Source organism: Ascaphus truei, chromosome 5 (genome assembly GCF_040206685.1).
Source record: "Ascaphus truei isolate aAscTru1 chromosome 5, aAscTru1.hap1, whole genome shotgun sequence".
Lineage (NCBI taxonomy): Eukaryota > Metazoa > Chordata > Amphibia > Anura > Ascaphidae > Ascaphus > Ascaphus truei.
This window is the reverse complement of record NC_134487.1, coordinates 107,307,558-107,328,943: the sequence shown is the minus strand read 5'-3', so window position 1 is coordinate 107,328,943 and position 21,386 is coordinate 107,307,558. Positions and strand designations below refer to the sequence as shown.

The 21,386-nt window shown below is 39.5% G+C and overlaps 1 protein-coding gene across 1 annotated transcript in view; it reads right to left on the bottom strand.

The window, feature by feature from the left end:
- Positions 1–21,386, bottom strand: part of DCN (decorin) — a 53,411-nt gene that overhangs the window by 4,793 nt on the left and 27,232 nt on the right. Inside the window, exons 4-7 of the mRNA XM_075600442.1 lie at positions 12,145–12,358; positions 10,715–10,828; positions 5,315–5,408; positions 1,987–2,125 (exon numbers count right to left, since the gene is read on the bottom strand). Of these exons, the coding sequence (XP_075456557.1) occupies positions 1,987–2,125; positions 5,315–5,408; positions 10,715–10,828; positions 12,145–12,358 (561 nt within the window). The remainder of the gene's footprint in view (positions 1–1,986; positions 2,126–5,314; positions 5,409–10,714; positions 10,829–12,144; positions 12,359–21,386) is intronic.

Below are 21,386 nucleotides of genomic sequence, written 5' to 3'. Positions count from 1 at the left end.
GCTTTTTACAGTATATGCTATCCTGCCATACTGTAGCAAACCAGCTCACTTAGGGCTCACTAGTAATTCAGGGTAAATATCATGATGTTACCTAAAAGATTAAGGGAAGTTATTTTCCCTGAGCATATCCACAAAGCTCATAATATGCAAAACCAACATCCATTTTACAACTCATTAGCCTAGGCTTAACATAACGTTATTGTAGCGTAATATTGCGTTACAGTAGCTTTCAATAATATGATATTGAGTATTTCCAGGCATTGCTGCCATCCACACCATTGTATAGGTTATTAACTACAGTTAAAAAAGAGAGGTAAGGAGAGGGAAAAAAATGCTGAAAATTACATTATGTTAGTTAAATCATACCTAACTGTGGTGTTACACCCATCCAGACCCTATAAACGCCCTATTTCAGGGTCTGGATGTGAGTAGCACCAAGTTTAGGTACGTGTATGACCTAACTAAGATATTGTTAAGTACTTATGTTAACCTTAACAGACCTTAGTGTGTGTGTGTGTGTGTATATATATATATATATATATATATATATATATATATATATATATATATATATATATATATATATATATATATATATATATATGACAAGCAAAAAAGAAAAAAGCTGCGCCTCTAATAGAAGTGAACCAGTGTGGATATATTAGTTCTAGTGAATCCCAATCAATATGTACTAATATGGGAGTATCCCTAAATGACATATGCAATTATTATAAACCCTTACAGATAATGAAGTGGGCACATAACAATAATAAAACAACATATGATTGAAATGGACATAATATAATAAAAGAGCAAACAGGAAAGAAAAAACCAGTCCTCAAATTGTTCCAATAGTTGTGATGGATACTGGTATGCAGGGTCTCCGGCAGCTCTCAATGTGAACAACCCATGTCCACAGGGTATCTAGAAGGAAAAGAAGAGGAGAGAGCGCACGCCCATAGCGTAAAATAGTATTTAATGAGGAGAAGGGGGGGAGAGGGGGGGTAAAAAATGCACTTACAAAAGTACAATAAATTCAAGCATGTGTGAAAATAATCACCACCATCCGGTTCAAACTGCAAGCTCTTTGGGACAGTCCCAGGCTCCGTTGGTGAAGGATCAGCGTCCCCGCAGGTTTCCAGGGCTGGTGTGCTGTTAAAAGTCCAAGAAATCAGTTCCGTGTGATGAAATCTCTTTAGCACCTGCGCTTGGATATGTCCGCTCCAGCGCTTCGTATTGACTTCAATGTCAGTGCGTCTGACGTAATGACGCTCCCTGAAGCGCTGGAGCGGACCTATCCAAGCGCAGGTGCTAAAGAGATTTCATCACACGGAACTGATTTCTTGGACTTTTAACAGCACACCAGCCCTGGAAACCTGCGGGGACGCTGATCCTTCACCAACGGAGCCTGGGACTGTCCCAAAGAGCTTGCAGTTTGAACCGGATGGTGGTGATTATTTTCACACATGCTTGAATTTATTGTACTTTTGTAAGTGCATTTTTTACCCCCCCCTCTCCCCCCCTTCTCCTCATTAAATACTATTTTACGCTATGGGCGTGCGCTCTCTCCTCTTCTTTTCCTTATATATATATATATATATATATGCACTGTAAGGGGGAACACCTCTTTTGTATTTCTAACATCCATAAAAATGAATGGTACCTTATTTAGATGAGTAAAACTGGATTAACATTATGCTATTCACTTTAGTGTATAAGTGTTACTATTAACATAAAATTCATGTAGGTTAACATCACATTAAATAGCTAAATGGAGCCTAGTGAATCTGTCGCTGAGTCCTTTAGTTCAGAATTTCCCTCATTGTCTGTGGTTGTACCTTTCACTACAGTTTCTACAAGTAGAATGAGAGTGAAAGACTGCCAAATTGTACTCCATAAATGTTTAATTATTATTCCACTGTGGTTCCTTTTTACCATGAAGTATTTAATTGTGGTACTAAGCAAGAATACTATTACATACTGTACCTGAATGTACTTGTGTTCACCAAGTCCAACAGGCACCTGTGTCAGAGCATTGTGATCTAAATGCAGTTGCCTTAAATGAGGTACACTTGCTATGGATCCATTTTCAACAGTAGTAATGCTGTTAAAGCTCAAACCTAATCTGCAATACAATAATGATTTAAATTGGAATTAGCATGTGCACTGATTTGTAAAAATAATGATAGAAAACCTACATTTGTACATGTATACATTGTAGTTGACAGTATATTAAAACATATCTAGCAGCTTGTTACACCTGTCCGAAAGTGGTAGACAGTTCTAATTTTCCAGCAACATTTAGTTTATTCTTTACTTGAAGCAGAAGTTATATTTTTTTCATAAAATTAAGGTGGTATGATTATATCGGAGACATGACAAAACAATCTTTAAAAATATAATTCATATACTGTAGTTCGTGCAAAATATACAGTCTATACAGTAAAGAGGAAGCTGTGTAAAACTGATCAATGATGGATATGCAGACAAATACATTAAGCAGATAAGGAGGAAAAGACAATTATAAACATAGAAAGTCTTGAAGAAAAACTGCAGCAGAATGGAAGAGATTGATAACAAATAGACAGATGTAGTGATAGTTAATAAGTACAGCAAAGTTATAGTACATGTATCTCTGTTGGTCTTGAAAACCATAGATTGGGTGTACTGTAGGTTATAATATTTTTTTCATGGACCAACAAAGGTGTAATTGCATAAACAGATCTTCAGAAACCTTTACATGTCTTTTTTTTTTTATATGTAACCTCTTAGTTTCAATATTACATCTACTGTATGTACTGTAGAACTATCTTGCTATTTTACTAACATGCATCACAATCTACCAATCTCTTTGTTAATAATTGAGTTACTGTATGCCCTCATTGGGCATGCTCACTCATGTTTTATTTTTGGTTTTTATTCTAAAACATTGTTCTTTTTACGTGTTTAGGTTTTGATTCTGAGTTGACAGAACCGTTTGGTCTTGGTATAACACTTATTTTTCAAATGATGGACAAATCTAAAACAAAAAAAGGATAATGCTAAAATAGCAGAGTAACACATAGAAATGCTTAAAGTACGTATGAAATCCTTAACAAACTAGCAGAATAAAATAATATAACTGAAAATATTTAAAATTATGTAAAAACATACAGTATTGTAAGAAAGACCCAAAATGTTAAACTCCACTGGAAAATCCACAGTAGAGATGGGCACTTGACAAGGTGTTCTGGGTTTGGTACTAAATAATTTGGGGGGTTTTGGTTCTAAAAAAAAAAACTTAACGGTTATAGATTTCATTTTGTATTTGGTTTTGGAATGTAAGGTTCTGATTTGATACACTCAATTTTGTCCATTTCTACTTATAATGTGTTTGTATTGCACACTGTCATAGTAAAAGTAAACATTCTATAAATGTTTACTGTGATAAAGATACTTAACGTGCTATGTGTACAGTATGTGCCTTACTCAAGAGTTGAATGGGAAAAAAAACAATTTTTTTTAGCAAGCCTGGAATGTGTTATCTAAAAAGCCATAGGGTGTCAGGTTGTGTTTGCCTGTGCTTGTTATCAGTCTATTATGACCTCTAGGGTTTGTACATGTTTGAGCACTGTTATCTGAGTCTCTAGTATTTATACTAGTAGACCTGTCAAAGAGGTAAATGTGTGAGTGCACATACAGTAGGTAGTAATAATGAATCTGTTACAAAAAGATACATTATTCAACTGTATTCCAGAACACTCAAAGATATTTTTAAAATGTTTCTTGCCAAACTAAGCAATATTGCAGTTAAGCCATGCAATTTTTAATGAACAGAAATCATTGCTTAGGTGTAATAAATGTAGGTTTGTATGTGTTCATTTAAAAAAAAGATACACTGACCTATCTTTTATTGTAAATAAAATATTGTGGTGCTTTTAATGACTATACGTATAGCACATACTGTACATAATTCAAAGAGTTTTCTTAAAGAGTATTGATTTTAAGTTAAAATCTTCAGAGCCTTCGCCTAAAATGTTGTTTTTTTGCGCTGCTCACTTTTACGCCAGGGTTCACCAGCCTCTAATACAGTACGTGTTATCACGCTGCAATCTTGCTATAACTTCCAATGACTTGAATGGAAATTAACTCTGGGTTGTGGTGTGATAACTAATATTGGAGGTTAGTGAGTCTTCCCCTTAGAGGACTCTATCTGAAAGGCATCATGTAAAAGGAGGAGAAGCCGTTAACGTATAATTAGCAATGCACCAGCATCCATTCAACCCTGTAATAGATAGAATATTTTCAGCTTTCAGGGATTTTTGTACAGAAGATTAAATTGAATGACCGTAGGCACAAGCAATCAGGTCAGCAACCTATCATTCTTATGGTTCCTTATTTTGTTCTTTCCACTTAGTTCTTTAGGGAAATTAAACATAGTAATACTTCATTTTGCTTTGTTACATGCTCATTATAAGGGATGTGGCTCTCGGACATGCAATTCTGCTTTAATGGATACATAGCTTGATTTTATTTTATAGGTAAACCCACACACATAAAGTATCAATTGGTAATATGGTGGTGGAATGGATGTAGACCTGTTTATTGGAAAATGTATCGATGTGGGGATTTTGTATTTGCTTCTGCTCTTTTGGGAAGCAGTAGTTGTGGTGAATACTTGATTGCTTAAATAATGTTGTCTTTCTTATGAAAATCAACGGTGTGGGCACTATTGAGCCTGTTTCTTTTCTTTAGCAAGTAATAACTAGATACTGTACTGTATGTGCAAACATTGTGCTACACTTTTATGAACCATGCAAAGTTGCTGTTTTTTCAATGCAAACAAATGTCACACCGTTTTCAAAATTCACAAGCCATTTGCCAAGTAAAAAGCTTTTCCAACCCTAAAACAGTTTTTTTTTGGAGAGGAGCAGATGTTGCTTAGAATTACTGTAGATTTGCTGGCCAAATTTGGTAATTTCGCTAGAGATTTCTAAGTTCCAGTTACATTTGTAGAACATTTCCGCCTAAAAAGTTCAAGTGAACTTTTTGCAAATTTTTGAACATTTTAAAAGTTTGCATGAAACAGTGGCAAAGCGAATCTCAGCAAGTTCATACATCTCTACTAATAACAAGGTGGGAAACACTGCAATATTGTATATTAGTGCATATTTTGTGGCTTCATTAAGCTAGCTTCTACCTCAAAGCTAGTGCATTGCCTATAGAGCGCTTGCAGAGGCACCCAATCACACGTTCTGAAGTTTGAAATGAGATTGCAGCAAAGGTAATGAGGATACTTTAGATTTTCTGTAGGTCTTACACAAGCTTTACTTACTTTGCTAGGTTATTCAGCCCATTTAGTCTGTCGGCTTCAATTTTAGTGATTTTGTTACCGTCAAGATGAAGCTCAGTAAGAGAACTTGGTAGACCTTCAATATAAATGAGACAAAAATCATTCGCACATAATGAAATATACTGTAGTGTAGACGTGAACAAAACATGTTGTGCTAAAAAAAGAGATGTCATTTTTGCAGATATTGCACTAACATTCCTTCTTAAATGGAGGTGATTTTACATGAGTTTTGGAGACCTACATTATGACGTTTCTTCTTTAGCAGTACAACCCCTACCGCTGTAAACGTCAATGTGGAAAACATCTGAAGGATTAATCCACCCTCACTAACCTCCATTTTTTACAGGATGGGGCCGGGCGGTCCTCCAGAGCTGAACCGTACTATTTTCAGTTCCAGGGACCTCACCGGTTCCAGATATACTTATTGGTGAAGTAAGTACTGCCTGGTTTTTAAAGGGGATTTAAGTTGCTATCCTATAGCAAGCCCCAGCTTGATGATGTTGCAGCTTCCTATTGGCTGAGATTTGGCAGCAATATTGTTTCCCCTGAGGGAGGTTTAAAACCGGTAACTTCACTGATAAGTATCTTGGGAACCGTGGGGTCCCCAAAACTCAAAATATTAGGGTTCAGCTCGGGAGTTTAAAAAAAAAAAAAAGAAGAGCAGGAGGAACTTCTCCTTTAAAGTGCTGTAAAGAATGTTTAAAGATGCATTGTCCAATATGTATTTTATTTGTACTAGGTGGAAAGCAGGGGGACTCTGGAGCCATGCCAGTAGCGGCCGCAGCTGGCACGCAATATGGCATAACCTGCAGGAGATACCGGCATGCCGTACGGAGGAATCTCAGGAAGCAGGGAGTCCAGAGCTGAAATGAATGCGGTCTAGCTTTGGACCTCCTTCTTCCCACATAGGGGGGAATTTGTATGTTATTCTTTTTAAAGGAAATACACCTTTAACTTAACAGTTAAATTTGTCTCATAAAATTCAATAGACAACATACCAAATATCTACATTATATCCCAATTACGACATAGCACTTACATCTGAAAGAAATAGTTTTTGAGAACTCAAAAAAAATTAAATCTACTTTATAAAATTATATGATTGATATATTGTTTGAGTGATTTCATTTTGGGCAGTGGTTCTTAATCTTTTTTTGAACTGGGGCACCCGTAACAGAATGTTAACATTTCTGCTCTTCAGATCTCACTCATCCCCTCCTCACTTAAATGCATACACACTCACCCTCCTATTCACAAACACACACTCACCCTCCTCTTACAGATCCACATTTACCTTTACACATCATACTCACCTTTTTACTGAACACACACCCCACGTTCATCCCCCTTCTGACACAGCACCCTCGCCCTCTTTCTAAATCATAAACACCACATTCACGTCCACTCTTCTCTTACTTACACCACACACTTTCCCCCAGCCCACAAAAGGCACAAGCTTACCTCATCCTCCCCTCACAAAGCCATCACACTCTCCTCCCCACATACAGAAAAGTCCTCACAAATTCCCTCTTTCCTCCTACCTTCCCACACACCTCAAACATGTCAGATGCTCAGTGGGCATCTCTTGCCCTGTCTGGAGATGAAGAGGCTACTCTCTCTCCTCTGTGCTAGGCTGAGAGGAAAGGTGGATCTCTGCCTCTGTCTCCAGGCAGCACGGGAGTTGCCCACTCAGCAGTCAGCGGAGGTTCTCTCCTAGAGCTGCAGCACCCTTGGCAGAGGGTCGTGGCATACCAGAGTTCCCCAGCCCCCTGTTTGGGAAACACTGTTTTAGGAAGTAATAAATGCAAGATTCCTTATATTTTATTTATATGTTGATGCACATCTATCACGCTCTGTATCTCCTAAACCCATTTTCCATCCTGGGTATGTTGTACATCACAAGTACATTCCAGGAAACTGTCAGATGTTTTAATTTTCAAAATCTGTACCCAAAACTTTGGAAACCCGTTTATTGTTTGCCTGTCATGCTATCTAGTTACTACAACCCTTTTTCTACCTGGCCCTGTTATAAAGCAAAGAGAGCAATTCACATACATGCAGCGCTAAACCTACTATAATTAGCAATGTGATCACCCTGTGATACTTAATACAGAATGTTCGACATTTGCAAGCAATTAAAATTAAAAGGGTCAGCTTTAAAATATCTCTTAAAGGAATGGCAGCCTGGGGAAGCCACAGGTTCTTCTCAATAAACAAAAGTCATACACTTGGCGAAAAAATGGCTCTCCTTGGTGCAGAAATATTGAAGAAGGGTATATACATGTGGCCATGTTCCCCCTCTGGGCTCCCCATGTCCCCTTACCTCCGCGAGTGTTGTGGGTGCTGGCGCTGGGGTGGGCATGCTTCCAGTGAGTGCGGGGAGGAGGTAGGATGCAGTGCCGGTATGAGGAAGGTGACCGAATCACTGAAGGCTCCCGGTGGCTCCCTTTGCAGTGCGCCGCCATCTTGAATGTGGCCGCCCATGTGCAGTGCAGTTGCGCATGCACAAAGGCTCAGTAGCGGTGGCCATTACAGACACAGGGCTCTGTGGGGACTACAAGCCCCACAATGCACAGGGGCTGGGGGATCAGGTGCCACAGCTAAGCCAATGGGGCTGCGTGGATCCCCTGCTCCCAATATTGATATTTTTCACGCGCTGAGGAGACCACACCAGTCTGCAGAAAGAGAAAAGCTGAGTGGTAGTGTCCAGGGAGCTGTGCTTCCCTGGACTAAGCCTAGCTTATCCCCTTAGGCCCAATGTAGGCCATGAGCCCCAAGAAGCTTGTGGCTGTTATAGGGACAGTCCCTTAAGACAGGGACACTGCCTCACTTAGTATCATTAGTGACACAGCAGAATACCACGCAGCAGTTGTGACCTGTGGTCTGGGACCAGACCACCACCGCAAGACTAGAGACTTTCATCATGGTGGGACACTCCAGCCGGATACCACCCCACATAGAGGTGGACGCCTTCGCTAATGGCGATGGCGTGGGACAGACTGTTCTCTTTTGTCGGTGATACCAGGTGCTGGAGCACCTGGCAGGTATCCCCATCTATAAGTGCACCAACATTAACACTTCTTGTGGGCAGTGCTGTCACACATACATTGGGTGGGTTGGCTCCTGTGGACACCGGGTGGTTAGGTGCCATGGGCACGTCCGTATTTTAGGGTAAACTCCACCGGCGTGTGGACATGGTGATTGGGGTGCACTGTGTGGGGGTACGGCCCTGTGAGGCCTGAGTGGTCCTGTTGTTATTATTCCTATGTGTTCAATAAACTTGTTAAACCATACCAGTGTGTATTTCTTACATTGTGTCTTGTGATGGGGTTATTCCACACTTATTGGATCCCTAATGGGTGGAGGTGCTGTCACCATACGATCCAGGTATGCCCCAGGTGCCCCATAGCGGAGGTTCAGGCCTCCTGTGAGCCACAGGTAATGCACCACACACACAGTAGCCACCACATCTCCCATAGGGTGGGGGAAACTGTGCTACTGTACATACAGATTTTTTTTCTAATTGGACTTTAAGACCAAAGAAGACATCTGTATATATCCTTCTTCAATAATCCTGCGCCAAGGAGAACCATTTTTTCGCTAAGTAACCATCCCTGTAATACATTGATACATTGATACAAAGCTCTTTGGGAGTAATTTCCAGTAAAATTATAGGATGTTTACATGTTGTTTTTTTGGACCCTGAAATGTTCATACTGTTACGTGAATGCAACCATTTTGCAATCCAGTGATGGTATATATATATATATAAATATCGATGGAAGACTCTTCATCAGTACCTTTCAAGAAAATGATCCCTTTTTACATGAACGCTGACATTTGGAGAAAACTATTTTCCCTCTACTTGTCACATCTCTCTGTCTCTGTCTCTGTCTCTCTCTCTCTCTCTCTCTCTCGCTCTCTCTCTCTCTCTCTCTCTCTCTCTCTCTCTCTCTCTCTGTGTCTCTCTCTCTCTGTCTCTCTCTCTGTCTCTCTCCCTCTCTCTCTCTCTCTCTGTCTCTCTCTCTCTCTCTGTTATACATTGATGGATAACTCTTTAAGAGTACTGTAATTTCCAGAAAATGTGCCTGATGTTTTAATTTCCAAAATTTGGACCTCAAGAATTCAGGATAACTTTTTTGATGGAAACTTTTTGCTACCCAGTCATGTTGTACATCAATGGAAAGTTCTTTGCTAGGACCTTCCAGGAAAATTCTCTGATTTTTCCATTCCCAAAATATGCATCCCAAAATTTCAGGTCAACAGTTTTTTTTCTGCTTCTCTATGATAAAACTGTCTAAATAAATCTATTAAAAAAAAAAATTGTTCCATATCAACCTCCATTACAGATCTCAAAGACCAATGAAGGGGAAGGGAACAGTAACAGCCTATCAAACTCTCCTCCCCTGTGCTTTAAAGCTCCATCCAATGTTGTCTATGCAGAAGTACTATAACCTACCTCAAAGTTTACAGTTTTAAACAGGTACTTAATCCCTATTAAAATGTGCAAACTACAGGGATTAAGTTAATTTATCTTGGTTCACTTGTGTCCTTTGTCATGCATGTGCGTGGGTAGTGTTAGTTTAAACTATAAGGTTTAGTTGTGATTATGTACTAATAAAATTAATTTCATGCATACAGATGTGGCATACGTTGTTGTATTTGCTGGCGCATCCCAGTGGGTGTAATAAAATGTTAGCCCTGCCCATTTTTTGTAAGTCCTTACATCAAACACAATGTTGTCTACTAACGCTGGTGCGTTGTGTGTGTCCCGCTACAATGGGAACAATAGCGCCTGTACAGTGTATGCAATTGTTTCTTTTTCATGTGAATATATTTTATTGTTATCATCAGGGCACGGCAAATGCACTCGCCCACTTGCCTGCGGCGAGTTCATTTTTCCTGCTGTCGAGTGCTTACCTGAGGCATCTCTCTGCATTCTCCGTCTTCTACCCTGCAACTTTGACTATTTCCCCTGCAGCACCTTTAAAATGGCCACGTTGCCATGACAACGGGATGCTACATGTCCCGATGTCACATGGAGTCACGTTGCCGTAATGTCACTTAGCGTCCCGTTGTCATGGCAACGTGGCCATTTTTACAGGAGCTAGAGGGAAAACAGTCAAAGTTTCAGGGGAGAAGCAGGAGAATGGAGGGAGACACCGCACAACCGCCGCCGCACCCCACCACAGATAAGAGTGGGCGGGGGGGTTGAGGGAGGTTTTTTGGGGGGGTTAGTTTTTTTTGGGTGGGCGAGGGTTTTTTTTTAAGACTGTCAAGCCCTGATTATCAGTATATTCATGCTCAATTTTGTTTTAAAAAAAGCTATTTTTTTTTTAAATTTCCCAAACCATAACTTTAATGATACATTATTATTCTTACCTTGAGGAATACTAGTTATGTTGGTGTCTGCAATCCTGATATAGGACAGTTTTTTCATTCCTTGAAAAGCGCCTTTTTCAATTCCAGAATTTTCTATTGGATTTGTGCCCAGTTCTGCAATACAACATTTATGCTTACACTATTTGCTGTAGTTACTTGAACAAATTCACAAAAAAAGTACACGCCTATTTAAACTTGGCATTTGGTAAAATACTTTTTCTGCACCTTGATGGGCTACTCTATTTTATCATTTATTTAATTTAGCTGTCTTTTAACAATATTAATAGTCACATCTGCATTTTTCACCATTTCCCACACCCTCTCATTTGAAATACCAGCATAATCCTCTCAATGTTAGAAATGGCACTTAAGCAGAATCATTCTCATATGCCTGGCATTATTCCATAATAGGAACAAGTAGAGGTTAGAGATGTATCCTAGCTGCCAAACTGTGTCCCAGATACACTAAACTCTGTAAAATTAGGGTAAATAATGTGATTTTAACTAAATCAGAAATTGCAATTATTTGTCCTGAGTTTTATGATGTACTTATAAAAACAATTACAATATACAGTATGCAAAAATAAATTTCATACAAGAACTAGAAGTATTGGGGGAACGTCATTCAATTTCAGGATAACGCTATGTTCCAGTATCTTCAATTAATGTGACGTTATTTAAGTCCTGCAATTACTCTCAGCTAGTCAATGGAATAGGAATTTTACAAGAGAGGGACATACTGTAAATACAGAAAATCAAGCTTTGTTATTTAAGTCAGGCCTAAACCTGGCGTTACTTCCAGCAAAATACAGAAATAGGTATTTTGCCTATTTCTTTTGTCTGAATGGGAGTAACGCTTTTGGATATGAAGGTTTGGATATGACTTAATAACATAGCATTATTTTTTGGTATTAACATTAGCAGAGCATTGTAAGAAGAGTACTTATTTGCATATAATTTGTTTATTGTCTTTAACATCTGTTTTTTTTATAGTGCTTGGCTTTTAAGAGGACAATAATATAAATTAACAGGAGAGCAGGAACTATAATTTTTTTCCTGGTAGGGGTTCTCTACATACGAAATCAGTAACATACAGTACGTACAGTACATTACAATAATGTATAAATGTATAAACCCACCGCACCCCTAATTCCAGCTCCAGTGTAAGTTAACGTTACCTTTCTCTTTGTGAGTACATTTTTACAATAGACATTACATTGACTAATGTTAACTTTTTGTTAAATAGAGTTACGGAGGTTAGCCCTGATTCTTTGATTCCTCTCGGTTTTCATCTACTGTATGTACAGTTTGTGCTCAATTGGCAGATTCAAAGCGTCTGATCATGCTACAAAGCTACCAATTAATATTTATTTTCAATAAAGTGCTTGTTTTTAAATATTTCAATAAATTGCTAAAAATGATCCATTTACCTATAACAATCATGTGATTTAATCCATCAAAAGCCGATTTTTTCACTTTGGATATGATATTCTCATGCACACGCAGCTCTTGAAGTGATTTTGGCATGTTAGCAGGAAGTTCTTTTAAGTTATTTTTCGATAGGTATAGTCTTTCCAGTTTCGTCAGAGGAGCAAAAGCAGAGGGACTGATTGCTTTGATTTTGTTATTAACGAGGATTAAAGCCTGTAAAATAAAATACTAGAGTTAGGCCTCATATTTTTGTTTTCTAGAAAGTAAGTAAACATATCCCATACATTAAACATCTACATATAGCAAACGTTATTACCCCAGTTATCGTTAAATAACGCAAATGTTGTGTCTTTTTAGAGCACACTTTATAACAGTAGCCACTTTTATGCAGAAAGAATAGATGTGCGAGATGCCACATTTTTGAACTGGGTGAGATGTTCCCAAGACAGTATTACTATTGTTAATTTACAAGTAAAATGCATAGTCTGCCGCATAGAAGCACAGAAAGTGGAAGAATGTGGGAAACTAATAATCTGTAAATATAATTCAAGTTTGTTATATTTTATAAATATTTTCCTTCAGAAGATGTTATAATCTTTTGTTCCTCTGTACAGTACTCTGTCTGCACATGGAAAAAACAGAGTTGTGACCAGCACTTGCAGAGGTACAGATGCAGCCCCAGTATTAGATCACTTGCCTTGGAAAATCTGGGGCAATCTCACAGTAAATGTCTCAACATGCCTCAAGTTTTCTGTGAGATTCCTAATGGCCCATCGCATTAACACAGCGGGGGGTCCTTGCAGACCCATTCAAACCCCTACTGTGTTAATCCGATGGGCCATTAGGAATCTCACAGAAATGTTGGGGCATTTACTGTGAGATGCCTTAGTTTTTACCCAGGCAAGTGATCAGAAACTGGTGGCTGCATCTGTAGCAGACTTTATTGCAGCCGTTAACACGGTGCTTTAACAGTCATGCTATTGACATAATTCGCTAAAGAGATTACGCATTATTGTGTTTTTTAATTTGTGTTAAGGTGCAATAACATCTGCTATGTCTGCAATTCAAGATTATTTTTCAAATAAAGTTATGGAAATAATTGTGGTAGGTTTGATACCAGTATTTCAGACACTGGTTATTACAGTTCTGGAAGTAATACATTTTATATTTCACACTGAATCATATTTGCTTATATCTGCAACTTGGTGTCTCTAAATGCGGAGTACTTCTTTAAACTATGGGCCTCATGCAGAGAGCAGCGCTATTTCAAATCTCGCCATTTTTGGGGGAAATTCGCACAGAAAACTGCCGAAAATGGCGAGTTACGGAAAACGCGGCATTTTTTTTTTCTTGTTCAAAATCTCGCCGCGCTGCTGGCGAGAACCTACATCTCGCCAGTTTTAAAAATATCCTAATGCAGAGAGCCGCGAACGGCATCTAGCGGCTGTTCGCGCCAAGAAAATGGCGCGATTTGCTACTATTTGCCTCGCCAAGAAAAGTTGGCAATTACATGGAGCTCGCCGCCTATAGGAAAGGGAAAAAAAAATGCGCGATTTTTTTTTAACACATTTCTGCAGCACGCATCTCTCCAATTCTAACTCGCCACACGCATTAATGCCAAACATTGCAGAATTCGCACATTTCTGCATATGGAGAATAAAACTCTCCAAAAAAGCTACTTTTTATTAAACTCTCCAATTTTTAAATTCGCTGCTCTCTGCATGAGGCCCTATGTTTATTATAACAGTTTTATTTTTGTTTCATTTCAATTTTTTCCCTTTGGTAAAGAATACAGCAAGAGTTGGATTTTCTTTTTAAAATCATGTCTACTGAAGTTTTGATAGCAACAGTAACTTTAAAAATTATTTAGACTTTATTAGTGGGAAATTTGAATACCATATATTGATGCCGTTTTTTACAAGTACCAATGGTTAATAAGAAATATATTTCATTAGCTAGCCATGCTATTACACATCGCTAGTCAAAATATTGACTAGTACATACTGAAACACGCCCTTTTCTAGCAATTTCACCATTAATTAGTGTAACCTGTCCAAATTCACATAATGAGAACACCAGGGGGCCTATGCAGAGAGCAGCGCTATTTCGAAATTCGCCATTTTTTGGAGAAAATCGCGCAGAAAGCAGCAGAAAATGGCGAGTTCCGAAAAACGCGCCAATTTTTCTTTTCTATTTGTAAAACTCGCCTCGCGGCTGGCGAGAACCTCAATCTCGCCAGTTTAAAAAATATCCGTATGCAGAGAGGCGCGAACGGCATCTAGCGGCTGTTCGCGCCAATAAAATGGCGCGATTGTCTCCGTTTTGACTCGCCAGAAAAAACTGCCGCTCGCGGCCATTGCAAAGGGAAAAAAAAAGGCGCGAATTTGTTTTAACACATTTCTGAAGCGCGCATCTCGCCAATTTAAACTCGCCACACGCATCCATGTTAAACATAGCAGAATTCGCACTTTTCTGCATATGGAGATTAAAACTCTCCAAAAAAGCTACTTTTTAATAAATTCGCCAATTTTAAAATTCGCTGCTCTCTGCATAGGCCCCCAGGAGAGATATGTATAAAATATGGTGCAATTTGTGCCAAACACAGAACATCTGCATCAATTCATGAGCAGCAACATATGTTTGAATCTTTCAAAAACGTGCTTCTTAAATTTGGCACAGATCCATTTGGAGCAGCGACTAATGCCACTACAATGTGGCAGATTTATTTGGTACAACTGCATCAGTATTGTGGCAACTTTGGATACATCTTATTATAATATTGCGCTGACTCTCTCTTCCCCTAACCCTACCTATAAGCACTCATCAAAACCCTTCTGAAGCAAGTGGCGCAAATTGGGGCAGACAATTGAGCAATGCACCATGTAACAATGACGCAATTTGCACCAGTTTGAAAGCAGTGCTTGACCATTGATACATATCCCCTTATGATTCCTGACTACATGGAGCTAGATTAGTAATACTGTTGCTATTCTTATCACTGTGATCATTCTTTTAGTATATGTACTGCGCCTAAAAAAGAGCAGAAATGCTGTAATTTGTGATACTTTTTTTTTTTTTTACTTTAATTATAGGTATTTATTTCTTACAAAAATAACTACAGTCAACATATTTACAGTTGCAATCATTGGAGTCACTTGAGATACTATTTAATCACAATTCAAGCGCATCTACTGTACATTTGTCTTTAACAAATAAATATCCGAATTATATAACCATGCTGCCCTCATTTCTTTCAAATAACGCACAAGATCTTAAAGATGCAATCTACTGTAGGATTGCTTATGAACCACTGCATCAAAAACAAGACCCACTCTTGTCAGAAGGTTTCAGGGTTGTTTCTTAACAACTAATAACATTATTTATTGTGAGATAACACGACACCCATTCAGTCTTATTCAGCAGAACTATATTTCTGGCGTGTCGTTCGTTTTGTATTTTACTAATGACGCCCCTATATATGTATTTGGGGAGAACCTGAGTGTTTTTAGAGTGGTTAAACAGGGTGCACAGGAGTTTGGCAACCTCTTTACACAATATTTTGTAGTATTCAATTGGAAATCCATGGTCATGATTCTAGTAGTATATCATAAAGATGCAGTTAGTGCCAATTTAATTGCACCAGAGCTATTTATTCTTTCTCATAAAGTGTATCAAGGACTCCTGCTTTCTCACCATTTAGATTATCTGTTCCTTGTCCTTGTTTTGTTGACATGTAAGTAGTATTGCTCTTGGTCTTTCTCCTGGGTTAAATATTGATCCCAGTGTACAATGAACTTCCTCACTTTCCCATTTTTTATCTGATGCCATGTTCAGCACATTTTTAAGAACTTTTGACTTAATATTTCCAAATGTGTGTTACCCCCTACACCCCCTTAGAAATTCCCAATATGCGTATGTTGGATCTACGATCTCGGTTTTCTCTGTCCTTGGCTTGTTCTTTCAGTTTAACTACACCTTGTTCAAGTTAATTGCTACCTTTGTAGTTTATTGAGATTCAATACTTTTAATTAGATGTTTGCCAAGTTTGGAATTTAAATTAGATTGACCTGGTACTTTAATTCTTTACCATTTGCACGGATTTCTTGCAGCATCACTTGTTGGATGTCATTTGGATATGGCTGCAAATAACATTTCTGAGAAGTCCGGACTTCTTCCTCAGATTCATTATGATTTGGATGATTATTATCTTAATTGATTCTGTGTAATTTTTTAAGAGACTTACTATTTCTGTGTGATCTGTTTATGAAACCAGCTAAAGCCAATAATTCCCAATATGCAATATTCCTATTACACAGATCAAGGCTTGTGATAATTAAATCTTGCTATTTAAGTGTATAGTATTAAAGGATCCAGAGTTTTGTTTACTGTAGTAGCATGCCTCAGCCTCAGCAGTCATCATTCAAATTTAATTAGGCTTTTAAACGGAAGTGTGTAATCGCTAACAAAAATAGATATAGGAAACTATTCTATTCTAGTTGCTCCAAAGTGTGACAAATCGCTTCTAAAGTGTACTTTAGAAGCGGATTGGCATGACTTGCAATTCTGTAAGCCCTTATCATATGCCTAAACTGCATCAAAACGTTTTTTTATAAGCTGTTTCTCTCTTGCTTTGACAATCCGATTGGTTTGTCAAAAAAGCCTCCAACTAGCTTTTTTTGCCCACAACTAATATTCTCGTAGCTCCGTTACACAAACTGCTTCTAAAACTCTCATTGTGTTTTCACCTAAAGAGTGGCGAGATTGGTATTGCAAGTTACATCTATAGCCTGAAATATTGGTTTGGTTGAGAGAGCAAAACCCATGTGTTAGACTGGGGATCGAGTTGAAGTAACACCACCTCTGCTCATTCTGCTTCTAAAACAAGTACAAACCGTGCGGTTTGGCTGTTGAATTGTGCGGTTTGTCACTTTTTTTTTAGACGCGGTTTAGTAGAAGCAGTTTGCAATAAAGAATATTGTTTTTTTTTCACATTTCATTCTTCTACTTCTGAACATGCCAAACCATGTCGTTTGGCAATGCCAACTTTGGAGCTACTGGAATAGGCCCCTTAGTCTCCTGAATAATGTTGGGCTTTACCCTCCTTGACTTCGATGGGCTGCGCTTCTTAGCTAACATTTCTTACTTTTAGCCATCAACAAGCCTCAGTCTGCAATAATGTGTACAGAGGCCTTTGTTTCCATCTGTATCATTTACAGTTTTACAGTACAATTAACAGTTTCAGCATTTAGGGGATTATTAATTAGGGCTCATTGGGGCACTATTGAAGAGAATGGGACTTCTGTGGCACTTGAAGTCAATAAGAATTTCCATGAGCTACTGTAGTGTCCCAATCGGCACTACCACAGTTTAATTAATTGCACCCGTAACATGTCATTTTGCTGTGGCTTGTGTCTAGAATTTAAGATTGGAACTGAAGTATCATATTTAAAAATTGTGTTGAGTTAGAAAATAATAAATTAATGCAGACAATACAAAAATATGTACAATCGAGTACATACTAATTGCTCAGCAGACTTTAACTTGCACAGCAAAAGACAAAGGAAAGGAAGAAATGCAGTCATACTGTAGGTCTGGGCTTTATTCATTTTTTACAGACCAAATAAAGAATGGACTGTTAAAGTAAACCTTAAGGTAAAATGAATGTAAAAAGTTGCAAAGTTAAACAAATGCAATACAATTTTTTATTTTAAATATACAGAAGCTTTATATGAAAAGCACATATCAGTATATTTTACACATTGAGTCACTTTGCTTGAAAGGAATCTGGCTAGAGTGGTAACTATAATTTATACCGGGTAAAAATGTGGACTATGAAGAACTGGTCAGCAATAGATTCTAGTACTTGGTTACAGTATGTCACAAAAACGCTGTTCTGACTCAGATTTACTCTTCTGAACAATCTGTCCATATTTTGTACTATCTAAATTAACCTCACTGTCTATTAAATTCCAAAAATGTAATTTGTCTAGAAATCAAGTATCCTTTTATTTTGTAGAGTCCTGTGGTTTGTCTATGGCTATGCACCATCAGGAACCTCTTAATACACACCATCTCGAGAGAGAGGTACATTTTCATGTTTAACTTTCGATTTTAAGTATGTTGTCTAGCAGATGTTTTTTGTTACTTTCTGTAACAAAGCCAATCTTGTAACATACTTATTGGCCTATTTTTTGGAAGTTACTGGGCTTGCAAGCAGTCCTTGGAGATGACCTTCAAAAGTAGGTCATGTTAAAATAATTCTGATTCCCTGATTTGTTTCTTTTTTTATTTAAAAAAACATTTAAGGTTCCTTAACCAGTTTTCCAGTATATACTGTATATTAATATACATTTAAAGGATGTACACAGCTAATATTAAGGTCTCTTTTAAATTGCATTAGCATCTGTCTTGTTGCATAATGATTACAAACAGAAGACAAGCACCACCTAGGGGAACTGCAGTATATTTACCAACGTATCTAGTTTAGTAATTTTGAGCACCTACAGTTAAACCTTTTGCCTTCATGCAGCACTTATTACACATGTTACTACATACACTACCGGCACACTTTATTTGGGGATAAAATAATGCTAGCCGCACTCCCTCGGCGTGCCGCGCGTCATCGACGCGCAGTCACGCGTCATCGGGAGCCTGCGCCCCCTTCACGCGCGTCCAGGGCTCCCCGAGGGAGCCCTGGTGTCCCGCGATGTGGGGGACGGCGGCAGGGGGTTCTGGGGGACCCGGCGGACCCGGCAGCGGGAGAGAGAAAGCCCCGATCGGAGGGCGCTCCTCCGTGTCTTCGGCGCGCGCCCGGCACCCTCTGGCGCGCGCCAGGTTACTGCTGCGGCCGAGAACGGGCAAATGCTCAAATAAACTCGGCCGCAGCAGTACATGTGATGAATGTCAGTGGAGTAGAAACGTTTGTGCCTCCCAGATCTGGTACAGTAGATTATTTGCATCTAAAATGGGAGAAAACTATGGGTCTATGTGGCAAATATTGCTACTGTACATTCAATTAACTAATCTGCACAAACTAACTATTCCTGAGCTCCTCTTATTGATATTGATTGATATAAAAGCTTGCTAATTTGAGCAGTGCCTACATCAGTGTAAAGAGCTTAATGTATTGACCAATCCACTTCTAAAGTGCACTGTAGAAGGGGATTGGTATGCTTTGCTATTCTTTAAGCTAATATTACATGTCCAAACCGCGGCTAAATAGCTTTTTTAGAAGCGGTTTCTCTCTTGCTCTGGCAATCCGATCGTTTTCTTAAAAGAGTCTCAAACTCACATTTTATGCCCACAATTGTTATTCTAGTAGCTCCGTTATTCAAACCGCTTCTAAAAACGCGTATTTTTTTTAACACCACCTAAAGGGTGGTGAGATTGGTATTGCAAGTTACTGTAAATCCAGAGCCTGAAATATCAGAGGTCTGGAACTCGCAACCACCAGAGCTCAGGTGTACATCAACTTTACCACTGTTTCAGGTACGGTGTAAGACTTATTTCTTCCTTCTGGCTTTTCCTACAGTCTCTAATAAAATTAATTGTGTATAATTTTAGGTTGTTGTTAAAATGAATGTAAAGTATTGCGGTGCTCGATTGTAACGCTTGCGCTACCCACAAACAAGACAAGACCCCGGTACTGAGGTGGGAAGGTATGAAACCACGCACCGACAGCAGTGTCAGCGTAGCCGGGTCTGGGTAGGAGAGAGTGGGTTAGTCTGTATACTCGCCGGGGTCTTGGGTTATAGAGAGCAGTGTAGTTGAAGTCCGTTAAGCCGTGGTCTGGGATTGGAGAGTTGAGAATCGTCGAAGTCTGTGTAGCCATGGTCTTGGGTTAGAGAGGTAAACGTAGTCGAGGGTAAGCCGAGGTCAATATCCAGAGATGTTTCACTAACAAGCCGGGTCGGTACACAAGGAGACAAACTACTGGACAAGAGCTAGCACAACTAAACTGTGGCACACAAGGCTACAATAGATATGCTGAGCAATGCAAGAGAGTGCAAGCAAGATATTTATGGTATAGCAGCCAATAGGACAGGGGGCAGAGCAGAGGTGTGACCCCAGTGGGAGCCGTGACCCCAGCGGGAGCCGTGATAGGCACAGGAGACAAGTGGCAGTCTGATTAAATGCCGCGCAGCTGGGGAGTGGTTCATGTCATCACGTGAACACGCCGCTGATGCGGGAAGTGTGGTGCATCGGGGGGGTGGGGCTATGCTCCGAGGCAACTCTAGAAGAGCTGCGTGTGCGCTCGCTCCGGTGCCAAGACGGAGGACTGAGTAGCAGCAGGCAAGGAGGGAACACGTCGCAACGACGTGTTCCATGATTCCTTACAGTACCCCCCCTTGAGGATCGGCCTCAGGATTATTCCCATAAGGCATATGGGGAAACCTGGCATGGAAGCGCTTTAACAGACCGGGAGCATGGATCTGATGCTGAAGTACCCAGGAGCGTTCTTTGGGTCCAAAACCCTTCCAGTGTACCAAGAATTGGACAGTTCCTCTGGAATATCTGGAATCGATTATTGACCGAATTTCAAATTCCTCCTGTCCCTGTACAATGCCCGGTGGCAGTCTTGGAGAGACGTCCAGAAACTGAGAACTTTGGAAGACAGGTTTCAATAGTGAGACGTGGAAGACCGATGACATTTTCATAGATTGGGGTAGTCATAGGCGGTGTGCCACAGGATTGACTCGTTCAATGATGGTGAACGGACCCAGGAACCTTGGAGCCAATTTCATCGTAGGCATCTTCAGTCTTATATTCTTTGAAGACAGTCACACTTTGTCTCCTGGCCTGAATTTAGTTGCCTCTCGGCGATGTCGACCTGCCTGCTTCTTCTGTCTAAGGACTACCTACTGAAAAGTTTGTTGAATCCTTTTCCAGGAGTTCTGAAGCGCGTTTACTCTGGCATCAGCCGCGGGAACTCCGGAGGAACTGGAGAAAATAGGGAGCCGAGCTGGGTGAAACCCATAGTTTACAAAAGAGGGTGACTTCTGGGTGGACTCGTTTCTGAGTGAGTTGTGAGAGAATTAGGCCCATGGAAGGAGGTCTACCCAGTTATCCTGTGCGTCGGAAATAAAGCATCTGAGATACTGCTCTAAGGATTGGTTTGCGCTCTCCGTCTGACCGTTGGTTTGGGGATGACACCCGGAAGAAAAAAGAAGTTAAATATCCAATCTTTGGGCGAAGGCAAGCCAAAATTTCGAGACGAACTGTGAACCACGGTCCGATACTA